At 40.7% G+C, this 17,518-nt stretch overlaps 1 protein-coding gene across 1 annotated transcript in view; it reads right to left on the reverse strand.

Moving 5' to 3' along the window:
• Positions 1–562: 562 nt before the first annotated feature.
• The window catches only part of TULP3 (TUB like protein 3), a 34,383-nt gene continuing 17,427 nt past the window's right edge, over positions 563–17,518 (reverse strand). The window contains exons 4-11 of the mRNA XM_064644770.1: positions 16,402–16,578; positions 10,705–10,835; positions 8,734–8,931; positions 8,121–8,233; positions 7,591–7,705; positions 5,590–5,688; positions 3,336–3,507; positions 563–2,740 (exon numbers count right to left, since the gene is read on the reverse strand). Coding sequence (XP_064500840.1) covers positions 2,607–2,740; positions 3,336–3,507; positions 5,590–5,688; positions 7,591–7,705; positions 8,121–8,233; positions 8,734–8,931; positions 10,705–10,835; positions 16,402–16,578 — 1,139 coding nt within the window. The 3' untranslated portion in view covers positions 563–2,606. The remainder of the gene's footprint in view (positions 2,741–3,335; positions 3,508–5,589; positions 5,689–7,590; positions 7,706–8,120; positions 8,234–8,733; positions 8,932–10,704; positions 10,836–16,401; positions 16,579–17,518) is intronic.

Genomic DNA, 17,518 nt, shown 5'->3' on the forward strand with positions numbered 1-17,518 from the left:
ACTTACTGAAGTTTATACATATCTCAGTAGAAATAGGAAAAAATAACCGCTTTGACTTCACGTTCCTCCGTCCCTTCTATTACTTCAGTTCTTGTTTCAGAAAAAAATCTTACTGTACTTCAACACTTGAATGGGTTCAGATGGAAGGTAGGAAAATGCATTAAGAACCATCTCAAATGCTTTAACTGGACACTGGGAAAAACATTAAAAACATGGTGCAGAGAAGTGGAACTAGCTTAGAGAGAGAATCAAATGGAAACCAAGAACTTTAGGGGAAGACCTGGTAACAGGGGAGGGAAGTATTAGAGAGACTAACCTTACATTTATTCCCAGACTTCTAAGTGTATGGAAAAAAACCAAACACTTCAAAGAAAGAGAATTGAGAATTACAAAGGAAAAGAGAGAGTAAGAAGAGAGATGAGATTCAAGAAGATGGGAAGAAATTGAGGTAGTATCTCATACAGAAGGAAAAAGAAAACCTACAGGTGACAGCAAAATCCTACAAAAAATAAAATAAATTAAAAAAAAAACCAACCCCCCAAAAAACTCATTTAGAATTAAGGATTTTTCAATATATAAATTAGTTTATTTTCATTTAGATATAAAAGTTATAAATACAATTAATGTAAAACAGTATCTGATAAAGAGCACTGAATCTGTTCATCTGTCTGTATAATTTGACTGAGAGGCCCTTACAGGATCATTGATGTCAACAAATAGCTTGAAGAGCCACTTCTGACAGGCCTAATTGAGTAAAGGGATGTTACCGTGGCCTTCTGAGGACACAGAAAATCATCTTGAATTGGAAATTAGCATTCTACCTTCAGGTCATCCCAAAATAACACAAGGCAGTTTCCTTCACACATTCCCAGTCAGAAAAATAATCAGACAGGTACACAAATGGATGTCATTTTTCTGGACGCGTAGCAGGAATGCAGAACCGTCAGCCAAGACCTCAGAAGAGCACAACTGGAAAGCACTGCCAGGTCTGGTCCCCAGCCTGATGAGCAGGAAGTACACAAAGGCACAAAAGAGATCCATCAGGATTCAAGTTCTCTTCACTGACTGCTTTTCTGATGAGATCATCTCAAGACGATGGCTCACCAGCTAATGCAGAATGGTCATCTGAGAGATACCTGAGATGGACTTCTCAGCATCAATTCATAAGTTACAGTTAAATACAGAGTTTACACATGATTACCATAATTATTTTTTCTGGCAATATCAGAAAACGTCTCCACAAAATTTTGTTAATTTGAAAGAGTGAGTGATATTCATCACTGCAAAGACTCCAGAGACCAAAAGCAATGTGTCTGCTCTTTGCAGCTTAAAACAGAGTTAGTCTGCTGACAAGGACAATACCCAAAGCTGGAGAACAACTAATTCTTGTCTCAATAGAAAGATGGTCTTTTCCAGGACCATTATGACTATGTGTAATGGCCGTGAAACAGGCAAGATAGGATTCCAAGATGGGATTGTTGCAAGATTGTTCTCTGCTTCAGTAGACAGCAGGTGTGTACACTATGAGGCCTCCATGTCACACTGTGCAGCAATCCACTCTGATGAGTTAAGGCCGTATGAATCAAGAGGTGTTCCATGCTGTGACCTACAGACTCCATATTGTACATCCAGTATTAAAAATGGAACACTCGAAGGACACATTGCAAAGCCTTATGATACAATTCCTTTAAACTTACTGATGCCTTTGAAAATACCTGTAATCTCTTTTTGAGGTAACTCCTTCTTATAGTCAGGTTAAAATTATTTATACAAAATCTACTTTAATATGTCATGACTTGAGATAATCTCATATTAAAAAAAATGAAATTGGTCACAAACCTATTCCTAAAAATGTAGCAAATTTTATGAACAACAGACAATTCAATCACAACACTGCTTTTCAGGAACAGTACTGTATATTGTTACAGTACTACCTTCTGTCAAATTCAGTCAGATTCTATCATCTATTCAGTCTCATTTTAACAGAACCAGCAATGAATACAATATCACCATCTGAAAAGGCAGTGTTTGAGATTTGATTGTTCTTTATTTGGTAAAAAGACTGTCAAGGGAGATAAGAGAGCAATTAGAATACTGAAAGGGAAACGGATTATCAGCCTTAACAGAGAATCATCTCACAGAGTAAAAGTGTTGTATTAGAGCCAATGTCTTATTCCAGCTGTTCCGTTTTTTCTGAATTCATCTGATCAGAAACTCATGAGTAGCATCATCTTCCAGGCTTTAAGGAAGTTTCAAGGGATAGGAACACTTAGCCATTATTTTTCTATCCTAGATGCAAGGAGTTCCAATTAGTGGGCTTAGCCCACTGTCATGCAGCATCTGTAAACAAAGATTTTGAAAGCAGAATCAACACCAATGACAAAACCATCACCTACATTTCTTGTTCTTCCACAGTACATACAGAGACTGCTCCCAAGACGGTCTACTGCCAACACTCGCAATGCTCTGAGGGCTGGAATGTGCTTTCTAATAAGCCTGTAGAAGCCTGTCCTCCATTTCCCTTCCAATATGCTCTTCATTACTACACCTGGAACTCCTACAAGATGCAAGCATGCGAGTGAGTTCCATGTTTCAAGTCTGTTGTCTTATTCACAGACTAATTTACTGTCAAAGCTGGAGAGTCCAATAGCAAAGGCCTGAAGAGCACAGAGGGGATAATTATAGTCCAGAGTGAACACATCTTCTGCTACACGACCAAACTGCATCACAATGTAGTCAGCTGGGGAGAAAACAAAGATTCAGAGATGAACAACTTCACAGTGAAGTGAAAAGAAAAAAAAAACCAAAAATCAAATAAACAAAAAACTCCAAACCAAAATAAAATAAAAAAAAAAACCAAAACAAAATCCAACCAAACACAAACAACCCAAAAAACCACCACAAACCAAAAAACCCAACCACAAACAAAAACCCACTCGTCTGGCAGTCCCAAATATATTTGGTTGGTGTTTCCATCCTTTCCCACCGGAGTGGCCTTGAAATCTGTTCTCTAGAGTTAGTGTGCTGTTCTAGAGATTACTTTTCTTCTCAGATCCAAAGCTCAAACCACTCTTTTGCTAGGCTGAAAGTGCTGTATTAATCCTTTTCCTTCTCTTCAGGAAGTTTGCATTCGCACCTTCCTTTGCTGCAGCAATGGAAAGCAGTGTCTGCACCCACCCCAGAAAGAAGGAGGCCTTACATAATTTTCCTGAGCTAAATTCCTTCACCCAGTTTCCCTTCTCCAGGAAGCGTGTCCTATTCCTCCCAACCCTTATGAAATGAATTGGGTTCTCCCTGTTCAAATAAGTCCCACACACTCTCCATCAGATTCTTACGGTCATTGTCATGGACAATCTGAAAGTTCTTCACTGAGGCCTGAGTGACTCTCCCATGGAAGTTCAAAACATAGGACTGAGTATCATCATTCCAGACTGGAGCCTTGTTGTGCAACTCAATGAGGTTCTCCAAATTTTTGTTTTGCCATTTTGACAGCAGACCCTCATGTTCCTGTTCAGAAGAAAGAAATATATTTATCAGATTTGGAATTGCTCCGCTTTTGAGTATTGCCTCTCGTGTATGCACTGTCACTTGAAGGCCATTCCCTGTTTAATGAAACACAATGACAGCACTTAAACTCAGTCCTACTGAAAATTTCCTCTAAGAACCAGGAAGATACTTTCACAGATTCCCAGTCCAAGCATTTTTTCCACTCAATAGGCTATCACCGTATTTCCATTCCAAAAAAGTAAAAAGAATGAGAGAGAAGGAAATGTGTGTGTACAGGAAAGGGAGCAATTCACAGGTCACAGATGACTGCCATCCTGCTGACAGGAATCCCTTCTGAGTCTCATAAGCTTTCTCTGATCCTGTTGCATCCAGCTTACATTTCTAACATTCTGAACTTTAAAATAAAATAATCTACAACTAATTGCATAGTGCTGGGCCCCGAGGTGATTCAGTACAAAGTCCAAAGGCTGCAGCAGGCTGTAAGGTTAAATCTCATCCTGTTGGATCTAACAAGTGATGCACAATGTGAAAGAGAGATAAACAAAACAAGGAAGATACAAAAAGGAAGTAAACCAGTCCATTAAATTTGACAAACAATTAATTACAAAGAGGTTCAAGTTGTAGTGAAACATGATGTATAATTTTCAAAGTTCTGCAACAAATAAAATCCGAACTGAAATAATATATACTAAGAGAAAAAATCCAAGCTGAAATTACTAACAGGGAAAAATGCTCAGAAAACAACCTGTTGCTTAGGTCTGACTGATAGGGCTAGTATTGTATACAGATTCAATAATGGATTTTTGAGGATAATCTAAATGAAACTTACTGTTCGGTTTAGTTACTTTATATCTTTGAATTTATCTTTATTTACTGTTTAAAGATGCAAAAATGACTGAGTACTGGCACCAACACAGTGCATTTAGGCACAATTTTTCCTCCTTTGAAGTGGGGGCAATATTTCTTAGTGGCATTACATTACAGAAAAGGAATGATAAAAACAGAGTCAAACCTCTACACTGAAAGATTTACCAACTTTCCAGAACAGCTTTGTGTTTCAGTCTTGTCCACTGTCAGTATGCTTGTCTGATAGCAAAACAGTTGGGAAAATAGGGGAGAAAAATAAAGGCAGGGTGATGGAATCATTACTGTACTGATGGAGGAGATGACAATACCAATTGAAAGACAATGAATAAATGTTCACAAACAGACACAATTTTCCTGCCCATTTGCAAAATTAAATCTCTTTTCCAGGCTCTCATGAGTCTGAATTTCTATTCTTGAAGATTTTTTATTCTGATATCAAGAAATTCATTCTTCTCCTACTCATATCTACTCACAACATGGCTACAAAACCCATTTTCTAGCCTAAAATATTGGTCATGTCTTAGCACCTGTTCTTTCTGCCTTTTGTTCTTCTATCACATCAAGCATAAAACCCACATTAAGGGAACCAAATGTTTTTTATCATACACCTTAATATATCTTCAGATACAGTTCTGTAAGCTTTTAGCTATAATGTCCAGCACATGTATGAGAAACACCTGCTAAATAGTCACGACAAAACTTCATCCTTCTCATCCTTCTTTCTTCTTAAAGAATCCTCCTTTTCTGTGACTCCTACAAAGAAGCTGACAGCATTCTGATCAAAAACATATTTACTCTTGCTATTACACCAGCCTACCACAGGATCTACCTGTTACCTATCGGTTGCAATTCATATCCTGGCCAAGAATGTAAGCTCCTGGGAGAAGCAAGTGTGCCCTGTGTTCATCCAACTCTCAGCATAACAGGGTCCCACCATGAGGATGGCTTGTAAGTGCCAGAGCAACAACATACAGATAAGTAAATAATATTTAGGCTGACCAAAGGATATTCAGAAGGATACAGATTAGGTAAAAGGCAAGAACCAATTAATCAACACATTTAGGCTACATTGTATTTACTCTCCATGAGACTTACTAAACCCCAGGCTACTAACAACCTTGCTCTAAACCCTGATTATTAGTAACACTCACACCCCTACAGGGAAGTTTTAACCTCTTCCTCCAACCTGAAACATGACCGAACTCCGTAACTCACATTTCGTGGACGGATTGGAATTCGCTTATGATTCATATTCATTCCTGGAATGATCACAGACATTTTTCTGGGACCCTTGAATCCTAAGATGTTGGTTTCCTGAAAGACAAGGAAAGACATTATTTTCAGTAAATGATATACATCTCAAAGAAGTAAAGACAGCAAAACTGAACTTGTGTCCACATTTTTACTAGTTCTTAGAGTTTTGCTGGCTACAACTGTAGTAGCAGTTAAATAACTCCAATTGTGTTTAATCACTGAGAACTGCTTTCTCTCCCATTTAGAGAACACCATTATAAGACATACATGGTATTAACTAATTTAGAGCAATCTGTTATCCCACTGAAACATTTATAACAAAATCAGACAAGTGCAATTTCCAGGCATAAGTTTTTGCATGTGAGGCAATAATGTGCTGAAATCTTGCTAGTTAACAAGCCGTAAGTATGATAAAAGGCAAATATCTTTGACCTGAGTTTATGTTATCTCTATATTACCAGTTAGTCTAAAATGTTCCTGAAAAATAAACAAACATTCTTCTTCTGTGCTGTTATTTGTGTTCAAGAGAATGCCTACAATTTTCTCTCAAATCATGCTGTTTTGTAAATGATTAAGAACAGACCCAGAAAGGGAAGTATTCAGCATCTATCCAAACTTCAACTTCAAGTCAAGCAGATTTTTCCAGAGTACTGCAGCAGACTGCTCCAAGTACAAAAAGCAAAGAAAAAAAGAGCTGGTATTCTCAAATCATACACTTAATAATGTCAGTCAAAATCCAATGGTCCATTTAAAGTGTTCAGTAACAATATCAGTGCTAACCTTTAAAATTCCCAAAGACCAATTAAAAAGCCAGAGTCTTTCAGAAGTACCAAACTGATTGATAGAAGTGATACAGCTTCTTCTGACACATTAGTGCATTTTGCAGACACAGACAAAGGTCTCTGGATTGTACCCTCTATTATTTCACTTCAGAAAATCTAAGGGCACATATAAGAATGAGGGTACTGATTTGATTCATATATAAACTTTACAAACTTCTTGCAGATAAGTTCAAAATTTTGAAAAGCTGACTTAATATTAACTGCTGTGCTCATTTTAACACCTTGCTGCATTCAACTAGGTAGGGAATTGAAGAATACTGTATACAAAGAAAATATCCAGTAATATTTCCGTAAACAGGACAATACTGCAATTATCACATCGATTCTTTTCCCCCCAAGTGCCACTGAGATCAACAGCAAAAACAAAAAATCAAGATAATGCTCCAGTAGGCTAATGCATCTTTAAATTTCTGCTCCCATACCAGTGAGAAAAGTAAAAATCCTTCCACTTGGCAGCCATCATTTTGAAGAGAACCTCAAATTTTACTCAAACTGTCGGACTGGAACATTAAACAATGTAACATGAGAACCCTCACATAATTCTAGAGTGTCCTTGAGTGTCTCCTCACTCTGAAGCCTTGCCTGAGGTGATTCACAAATTGCAAAGACAATATCTCTAGGACAGAGCTAACAAACTATGATTTCCCTAGAACCACATCCTTATCAACAACAAGCTGCTACAGAAGTAATACCAGCTCTCTCCTATCCTCAAATGCCTTTGATTCTTCAAAAAATAATTCTACTTCACAGGATACTCCCAGTTCCTTCTCAGTGTCCACCAGACACCAGCTGGGCAAGGGGCAGTTCATGCTGTGGCTGGTTCCATGTAAATGGTACGCTGACTGGCCACACACTGAACAATAGGCTAGGTAAGAAGGTCATCAGGATGTTAGTTTGGGTCTTTCTCCCTCCCAGATTTCTGGCACTGATTTTTTTTTTTCATTAAACTCTCAAGAACTTATCTTTGAGGCCTCTGCCCTTTGTTGTATCTGGTTGAAATTGGTCACTTGCTTCCAAAGTTAAGTGGGGGAGGCTGACAGAAGCACAGTTTTGTAAGCCCCATTTCCTCGGTAACCAGGCACAAAGAAGAAAGGGGCAAAAAGAGAAAGGCAGTACTTACATAACAAATAGCTGCAAGTTCCTGTCTTGTATGAGCCTTTTCCACTAGACTTTGTGCCTTGATTGGGTTAACTCCATGGTCATAGACTGTAAATTTAGTTCCCATGAGGTTTGACCTAATGTCAGGTTATGGAGAAACAGAAAAGGAGGCATCAGTGGAAAGTTTTGTCCTCTTCTGAAGGTATTGGTACAGCACAGCGAAAACATGTATCTCCTGCCATCTGAATCTTCCCATTGCCATCTGAATCTTCCCATTGCCAGCTCAGTAAGGAGCTTCCATGCAGTGCCCACAGTGAACTAAGCCTGTAACTTATCCTGGAAAAGCATCTAGACAGAATTTCTTCTCTGAATTGCCACAGTGAATGGTAATGCTGAAGAAGGCTGCCAACCCAAGTGAATACAGATTACATTCAGCAGAATGATGCAAGCTCATTCCCTCTGAATCGATACCAGACTGCCAGCCAAAACCACAACAAAAATAAAGTGAAAATCCTATCTCACCTGTCTATAGTTTTCATCAGTGATCCTCACCTGAGTTTTCCAATGAAACTTTCCCCTTTCCGGGATAAATCAGTTGGGTCAACTGATATGAGGTAATTCGATGTTTTGCTCTTCTTTCTTTTTCTCCCTGCAAGAAGGAATGTCTGGAAATACAAAATTTTGATCAAGACTGGTGCTTTGTAAGAATGCACAGGCATTGCTAGGCATTGCTATCCAAACTGTTATCTCTCCATTTGCCATATCCATTCCCCTTTTTGTTCCATGCCAATATTACTGTCTCCACAATTTTGATCTCTTCCGAAGTGCACACCCTGAAATCCTGTTCCTCCAATCAGCTCACTCAGCAATCTCGATTTAACAGAACTGTCCTTTCTAGTCTTCCCTCCTTTTCTTCTGGAGCAGCTCAGTCTTCTTGCTCCTTTTTTAACATTTAACATTTTTATACTTTTTAAATTTTATTTTTCATTGTATTATGGCCTTTAAACCTGCTAATTCCCTCTTAGTGCCCTGGCCAAATATAAGCCGTCCTCAACTACATGATGGCTTTCCTCAGCTACTGGTTTCTTACCAGAAGCTCTCCCTTGCACCAAAAATATTATGTGGTAGGAGTATAACAGCCAAGAATGTGTACTGTTTCCAATACCTTTCTGTTGTCATCCCTTTCCAGATGCATGTAGTAAGTAGGGAAGAGGCCCCGGTCCATTCCCTTCTTATCTCTAGTGATTCGACACTTGACACTAATACCACGGGGTGCGGGGCGTAATGCAAAATCCTCCAAGTTCTCTACTTCTCCCAGCTGTGCATCTGCCTGAGGGGAGGGACTACAGGAAGCACCTGTTTCCTGTGGGAAGAAGCATCATATTAGCAAATTAATATCTGACTAGAGACTCTGGTATTCCCCAAGAAAATAAAAGTTTGTTGAAATACAAGTTATCATACCCAGAAGATACTGGGGAAAGGAAGGTTAAACAAGCTACCACCTGTGTTTCTCTGAAGAAAATGGCTGAAGACTTTTACTCTGAGAAAAGACTAACCCTCCAAGGGGATGGAGAAAAGTACCTGTTAACCAGACATAAGTGAATTTCTAGGAAGGGGAGGACAGAGTGAGATGCTGTAAATATTCTAAGCAAAGAGCCTCTCTGCTTTTAGAACTTCAGACTTTGGGAAATAACGCAGTACGATAAAAGCGAGACTGATGGATGCTGCAGTAAGACAGGCTGGAATTTCTGTGACTGAAATGAGCACTGAGATTATGTTGGTTCAGAACAGTAGCAGAAATGGAGTAAGCTGCTGGTGGAACCATATCAACTAAATGTTGGAAGAGCCTTAGAACAATGTGTACAGTGAGGATGCAAGTTATGGTCACCAAAGAAATTGACATTCTAATGAAAATCTGGTACAGGTCATTAAAGTAATTTTTTCTTTAGGTAGCTGGATCTTGTGAATTGCAGCACCCAAGAGATTCCTCCTTTACTGGGCCTTGGAGATGAAGTTGCAGCTTTATCCCTGCTTCCAGCTACAGCCAGAAGGAAGCCTGAGTCAATAAGCACGGACACATGCACATAGACTTGAAATTCACTAGTGGCTCTCACCCTCTCCCGCCTCCAGCACCCCCACCCCGTATTTCCAGCGGTTTGCACCCACAGCCCGGTCTCCCAATTATCTGACACCCTGAACACTTGTACTACTCTCCCACTAGTATAACACAACAAATACATAGTCACCTCGTAAATATACTCAAAGAGGTCTTTCCAAAAGTACCATGGACTTTCAAGGGTGTCCAGAATTCATGCCCAAACCCTATGGCCTTTATCTGGTCTGAGTTACCTCAGACCCTGGGTCTTCCTCATGCTGGTCTCTTCCAACTCACTGGCTAGTACAGCATATAATTTGTCAACATATGTATGTATATATACCTCACGCACACACACAAGAAATAGTTAAAAATGGAATCTTAGAAGATAGTGGGACACACTGTCATAATCAGGCACAAGACTTGGGCAGACAAGCACATTGTCTTGCAGCTGTTTACATGCATCTGATGCCTTTTACACCCTTTAATCCCTGTTTTCCCATGCTTATTACTCCCTGATCCACCTTGACACCTCTCTTTTCCCTCTTAAGTTCCTTTCCCTAAACACTCCATAAAAAGTTTGTCTAATCCTACCACTCTGTTCAATCCCAAAATCCTGTTCCTCCTTGCATCCAACAATAAATGCTACAATCCTTCAGGAAATGATCCCTTTTAAGTTTACATGGCATTTCAGAGCTTCTCTGAGTCATTTTGGTGGATTTTGCACCAGAGGCAATGGCCCAATCTGTCTCCTTTGAGGGTCATAGTGCTGATTCACTGTGTTCCCATCTTCACTGATTAGAGCAGAATTTGGGATTCTCCACCCACTATTGTTCCTTTGATCACTGCTAGGTCTTTGTGTTTAACTCAATAGCCCTTCAGTCAGATAGCCTAACAATCACTACCTTCCTCTGCTTTCAGGGATTAATATGCTGGTTACCATAGCTGCAACTACTGTATTTTAACCCATTGATCAAGGGGTTAGTACTAAAACCAAGCATGTGCCCAGCACTTATTAGAAATGGATTTCAAGACACTTACTGCGAAAGATTTCTCACTGGATGCAGAACTAGGCCTCTCAGATTCAGGGTGTGGTGAATGAGATGCTGGTTTTTTACTAGCTTCTTCCTCTTCTGTGTCCTCCTCATCGAAATTCAGACTGTCTGAAATTCCTGTCAAAATACAAGATCAAGCATGTAATCTCTGAAAGAAGGTTTATGGCACCACTAATTTATATATGACTCTTGAATAGCTATTCACTCTTTTAATTAATTTCTGTTGTTTCAACTGTTGATTTTCATGTGGTATATTGTTTCCTGAGCCTTGTAATTCAAATCCATAGTGACATTTTGCAGCTGTCACTGTGCAGATGATTGAGCAGCTGTCAGGCCTTTAATAATACATATTTCACATGATATTACATGATGTAACATATTGCTTTAGTACATGTTGTCATTGAATTGATTTTGCCTATTTTCATGCAAAGAAGTCTTCCATGTCTTAAGAACAATAAAAAAAAAGTAAATCCAGATCAATATGCTGACACCTATCCTGTACATTAGACTCTGTACAGTTTACATCCTTTATTATTTCCATTTAGTTTTATACACACTGAAATGGAGTATATTAATTTTTCAGTAGCAGCCCCTCCTGTTCTTACATCAGTACCAATATAACTCAGGTCTCACAAACAATATTAACAAATTGATTTTTAAAATAGAAGCACAAACTAAGTAGTTCCAGGACTTATTAATTAAATCTTAACCTAAGCACAGTTACATAGAGTTGACTGTAGGTATATAACTAAAATAACTCTGGATTTATTACAGCATTTATAAAGAGCTTCTGTACATATCACTGGTGTTTCCTTCCACTTGGAAGGAAACTTCCACCATTTTGTTCTTTTATTCCATTATTTAATTTGGCTGTAGAATGGAAAAGCACATAAAGCATTATAGAAAATGAACACATTCAGTCTGCTAAGCTGAGTTATTTTCTGAGAGACAATGTTATAACAGTGCTCCAGCATGGCACTGCATAGAAGGAGCACTGCTGGAAGTCTCAGATAAAACAGAAAAATCTAGTCTTAACAACCTGTCAGTAAACTTCCCAAAGGACGTTTGGGAAGAGGAAAGGCGTTAACCCTAGTACTCCAGCCAATTTCAAAATTCACTGTTTATATTCTACCTCCACTAGTTTCCCTTGAAGTTACTGGATATTCTCTTCTGCTTCCTTTCCTAACTCTTGTGTAATGTTGCTATCCATAGGTAAGCAGCTGTGGCATTTGACTGGATGGGAGTACTATACACGGTAGTATCTCAATACATGAAGTGTATTGGAAGTATTCTGGGAGACAAGCTCTGCAAAACAAAAACAAGCTGGGTATTATATTAAATGCCAGCCAATATTTTGCTGCAAAGTGGTTAGGCTGCATACAACAAAAAAAGGCTTCCTGTAGTACTGGCAGCAACTTAAGATACTTGGCAGACAGAGCTTGACACTCCACTAGGAAACTACTTAATGGGATATAACAATGTTATAGGTTATAAACCTGAGAGGTGAATTTTTCTTTCCCTGCTTCACTTAAGAAAAACAGAGTTTGGAAGGGGAAGGGGGAAGGGGAGGTTATTAGTTTTACAAAAGGGATAGCCAGCAGAGTTGCATTCCTAGCTAATGGCCCATTCCAAGGCTGGAGTTTGAGATTTTGGGGGTAGCTGGCCACTCTTAGGGAGGAGAGGTCAGACAGCTAAGTTCTCTCGCCGGGACAGAGACAGGGACTGTGTCCGGGCATTTCAGCAGGAAAAGCCTGGGAGCCAGTCTTTCTGGTTCTTTCATCCTGGTGAGGCCTGACCACCGGCCTTGCACCGCCACTGCCTCGTGACTCCAGCCGGGATCTCCTGGGTTTTCCATCGGAGAGGTCTGTGCTCGCTGGGAGAGAAGGCAGAGCCCTGGAACACCGTCAGCTCGGAACAACAACCCCCTTCCCGTGTGGGGACCGCCAGAGCCCGACAGCGCCCCCTGCCGGCCAACACAGGGAACTGCAGGCCCTGCACCGCCAGCCACCCAACAGCGCCCCCTGCAGGCCACGGTCAGGACTGCGCTGAAGGACAGAGAAGTATTCAGTCGGAATTTGGTGATGTTGGTTTTTTCCTTTGGTTTGAAGGGGACTTTTGGGCACAGGACTACTGTCTAGGTGTTTTTGTGTTCTGTTACTGTTTTTGCCAACATACATATATCTTTTAATAAAGGGTTGTTATTTCTTCTGTTTTTTCCACACTTCCTCAATTAAAGCCCCTTAATTTTGAATTTCCGACTGCTGAGAGAGAGAAGTTTGGTCTATCTCATAACTCATCCTCTTTAGCAAACATTCCAGTCTCTTCAGACTGAGACATTTTTCGCGTCCAACGTGGGGCCTGGAAAGAGGAAAGGTGGAAAAAGGATAACCACCCTTTGTGTGAGTTACGCGCATTTTGAACCCCTAGTGTGATTGACACGCGTTTTGAACCAGTAGGCACCATGATGTTAGGGGTTGTTGCTTTCCTCTGGCATATAACCATGCCAAGGTATCTGTCCCACCTGTCAATGTGTTTCAGTTCAGATACTAGTACTCTCATTGCGATAAGTACCTTCGAGTTTGTGCATTGGGTTTATGATATGGCAAACTCAGCACCTGTGATTTTCATCCAGAATATGTCCTCAAGGATGCACTACTGTTCTAGCCTGAGCTGTTTCCTCTGGGGTTTTAAGGATAATAACATCCATTCCTATGGAGAAACACAGGGGAATGTATTCGCCCAACCCTTTATTCAGTTTCCCTTTGGATACAATACAATGGCCTCTGGGAAGTTTAAATCCTCTTTAGATGTCAGAGATGTTTTACTTGTTGGGCTCTCTATCCTAGTTTGTGCCATTATAGTATACCTAATATACAAAGCCAAGGCCAAGAATTACCGAGAAGGCGTCCAGGAGCCTGCCCCAGGGGTGGAAAACCTCGAGTGGCATGGGTTATGGGAGGACATGGGTAAATTCTTAGAAAGTTGCTCAGCTCCCATAACATGGAAGCTCACCCTTGAACAGCTCTTGAACCCTACAAAAATAATGAAAGCCGTGAGGGAGAGAGGCCGTGACAGATCCATGGAGAGGGAGGTGGCAGCTGCATGTGGGGCTTTGGCCATTGCCTACCGGAAGTTGCTCGGTATAGTGCAGCACTTCCAGGGAAAAGGAAAAGATGAAAATAAAATGCCTAATACCAAGGTGACTCAGGATAAGGCCAAATCAAAGGGGCAGACCAAGCCAACGGAGGTTGTCCCCACCCAAAAGAAGAAATATAAAGCCAAATCAGTTCGCCCAGTTGACGATGATGGGGAGGCAGGACCCTCACAGGCAACTGCTCCAGAGCCAGAAATCATCAATGAGTCATTATTGTATAACAACCTCCGGAGCTTACGGACAGATGTTGCTCGTCGTCCGAATGAGCCCGTTCTGGCCTGGATGATCCGAGTCTGGGACTCTACAGGTGATGCCATAAACCTTGATGGTGGTGAAGCAAGGTTCTTGAGGTCTATTGCCCAGGATGTGGGTATTGAGGAGGCGTTTGTGAGGGAATCGAAGCCCCTGTCCCTCTGGGCACGGCTTTTGGATGGTGTGAGGGAGAGGTTCATCTACAGAGATTCCTTGCAAGCAGATCATTATACCACGGGCTGGAAGACCATAGAAGAAGGGATCCTACGTCTGAGGGAAATGGCACTGCTGGAAGTATTGTTTGGAGGGGATGGGCAGCCCACCAACGATCCTGACAGAGTTAAGTGTACACCACAGATGTGGTGGAGCTTCACACGTATGGGGCCGTCCACACATAAAGGTTACCTGACATCATTGGAGGCTGGGGAGAAGCGGGAGCCAGTGATGTCTGTAATAAATAAACTTCAGTTGTACGACAGTATGATCGAAGGACCACTACAGGCCCGCATCTCCTCTGTAGAGACAATGATTAATGAGCTCAAGGAATTAACTACAGGGTTGAAAGAGAGGATTGAGGGAAACAATTTCCATATGGGCCCAGTGAGTCACAGGAGGGGTATGTTAGGTAAAAAGGTTGGGATTAACCCTGTCTCGAGCAAAAGCAAACCCATTCGTGGGATTGTTTTTGCCTAAGGGCCCGGTTGCACCTGGTGGGTGATGCAGGAAGATGGAGAAACCCGGTGTATACCTCAAGGAGACCTTGTTTTCGGGTGAACTGGCTGTATCTGTGTATCTGCATCTGTATGTAACTCTGTATCTGTATTTGTATTTACCTATTAGTAGATGTATACATAGTTAGAATAATGCATGTACGTATGAAGTTCAAAGACTTAATCTGATAAAGTGTGAAAGCATGGGAAAGTAAAATTAGGGGTAGATAATGTTACAGGTTATAAATCTGAGAGGTGAATTTTTCTTTCCCTGCTTCACTGTAAGAAAAACAGAGTTTGGAATGGGAAGGGGAGGTTATGAGCTTTACAAAAGGGATAGCCAGCAGAGCTGTATTTCTAGCTAAGGGCCCATTCGAAGGCTGGAGTTTGAGATTTTGGGGGTAACTGGCCGCTCTTAGGGAGGAGAGGTCAGACGGCTAAGTTCTCTTGCCGGGACAGAGACAGGGACTGTGTCCGGGCATTTCCGCAGGAAAAGCCTGGGAGCCAGTCTTTCTGGTTCTTTCGTCCTGGTGAGGCCTGACCACCGGCCTTGCACCGCCACTGCCTCGTGACTCCAGCCGGGATCTCCTGGGTTTTCCATCGGAGAGGTCTGTGCTCGCTGGGAGAGAAGGCAGAGCCCTGGAACACCGTCAGCTCGGAACAACAACCCCCTCCCCGTGTGGGGACCGCCAGAGCCTGACAGCGCCCCCTGCCGGCCAACACAGCGAACTGCAGGCCCTGCACCGCCAGCCACCCAACAGCGCCCCCTGCAGGCCACGGTCAGGACTGTGCTGAAGGACAGAGAAGTATTCAGTCGGACTTTGGTGATGTTGGTTTTTTCCTTTGGTTTGAAGGGGACTTTTGGGTACAGAACTACTGTCTAGTTTTTTTTTTTGTGTTCTGTTACTGTTTTTGCCAACATACATCTATCTTTTAATAAAGGGTTGTTATTTCTTCTGTTTTTTCCACACTCCCTCGATTAAAGCCCCTTAATTTTGAATTTACGATTGCTGAGAGAGAGAAGTTTGGTCTATCTCATAACTCATCCTCTTTAGCAAACATTCCAGTCTCTTCAGACTGAGACAAACTATTGAATATAAAACTCTAAAACCCTTAATTGTGACAACCTCTGACTCAGAAAAAACACCTTTTCTGTTAGTGTCCTAAAGAATTAAATTACAGCATTTGCTGGCTATAGATAGTTCTGCTGTTGTGAAAGTATTCAAGCATCTTATCCAGATATAACATACCTGGAATAAAAATATCCCAAATTTTAGCAAAATCTAAAGTATAGCGTTTTGTCAGCAACTTCCTTGGAAAGGCCAGAAATTATACAGCACACTGATAAACTCTTAAACATAAATGGTATATTCCAATTCATGTCACAAGAAGGAACTACAGTACTGCATTTCCACATGTAGAATCTACTAGCTGTGCATTTACAAGTGATATCCTATGGACGCTTACTTCATGATTCCTCATATTTTTTAGGTTTCTTAATGGTACTGAAAAACATTATAAAAGTAAAAGAGTCCTGAAAAGACATTTGCCCATTATTAACTCTTACCTCGTTTCTGTAAGATTTCTTGCAGATCTGGCTTGCCTGCTGGGTCTGTTAGAGCCTCTCCATCATTTTCCTTATCTGCATTTTCTTCTGTTTCAGTAGATCCAGCAGAGAGAGCTTGAAGCTTGGTCCCCAAATCTTGCACTTCTGATTTCAGGAAAGCAGCTGGTCCATCGATGCCTGCAGGCCAAAATGAAACAGAAATATAAAATTTAATTTTTACAGCTAAGGATGCATCCCAGGATCGTGGCTCTTTTCACCTTCCCCTGCTCAAACATCCCTTTAAAGTACTGAAGTATATTTGTTCAATTTTTGTCAGAAAACTTGGGAGGAGTCAGGCCTAACTCTGGTACAGACTGCCTATTACTTTAAACACACCAAGCATCAGTTTCTCCCTATATAAATAGAATGGTTGTATCTACCTTTTTCCGAGGGCTAAAACAATTAAAACAAGTTGTATTTATCATGCACATTGCTACCCTTCAATTTATTTATAGGCAAATACTCTATTTTCTTTTCCTTCACATTCATTGTTTGCTCCTGTGCCAGTAAGTGAGGGCTCCACAGTGAACATCACAAATCAATTTGATAAAAATGTTTACAGCCACAGGCAGAAAAAACTGTAAATGGACGCTCCCTATCTTTTTGTTAGAAATGAAATTTCCATGTTTGAACACACAACAGAGCTGTGCACCACACTTTCTAAGTGGTGGAGACATCTTGATGGCAGGGTCTGGCATAATACTTAATATGCATTTGTGTAGCACACAATATGTAAGTTCCAGCTTTGGATTTATTACTTTCCTACTGTTTTCCTTCTTAAAACTTTACTGCTTTATCTAGTCATCATATTTCTGACTTGTTTACTCCTGTTATCTCTTCTTAACAGTATTTGTTGCACTGTAGAAGCCTCAGAACTACTGAAGCTAGTAAGTGAGCAGTTAGTTTTCATTTCAGTATTACCGAACATTACTGCCTTAGAAGTTATATCACTCTTTTCTCTCACTCTCTTTTTGACTTGAAAGCATCCTTTAATACAAGCTTTCTTATGCTTGACTTTAAACACATAAATGCTACTATCCACATCACCACTTTCCTCCCCATCCTATGATTCTGAAAG

This window comes from Pseudopipra pipra, chromosome 2 (genome assembly GCF_036250125.1).
Source record: "Pseudopipra pipra isolate bDixPip1 chromosome 2, bDixPip1.hap1, whole genome shotgun sequence".
NCBI classification, from domain to species: domain Eukaryota; kingdom Metazoa; phylum Chordata; class Aves; order Passeriformes; family Pipridae; genus Pseudopipra; species Pseudopipra pipra.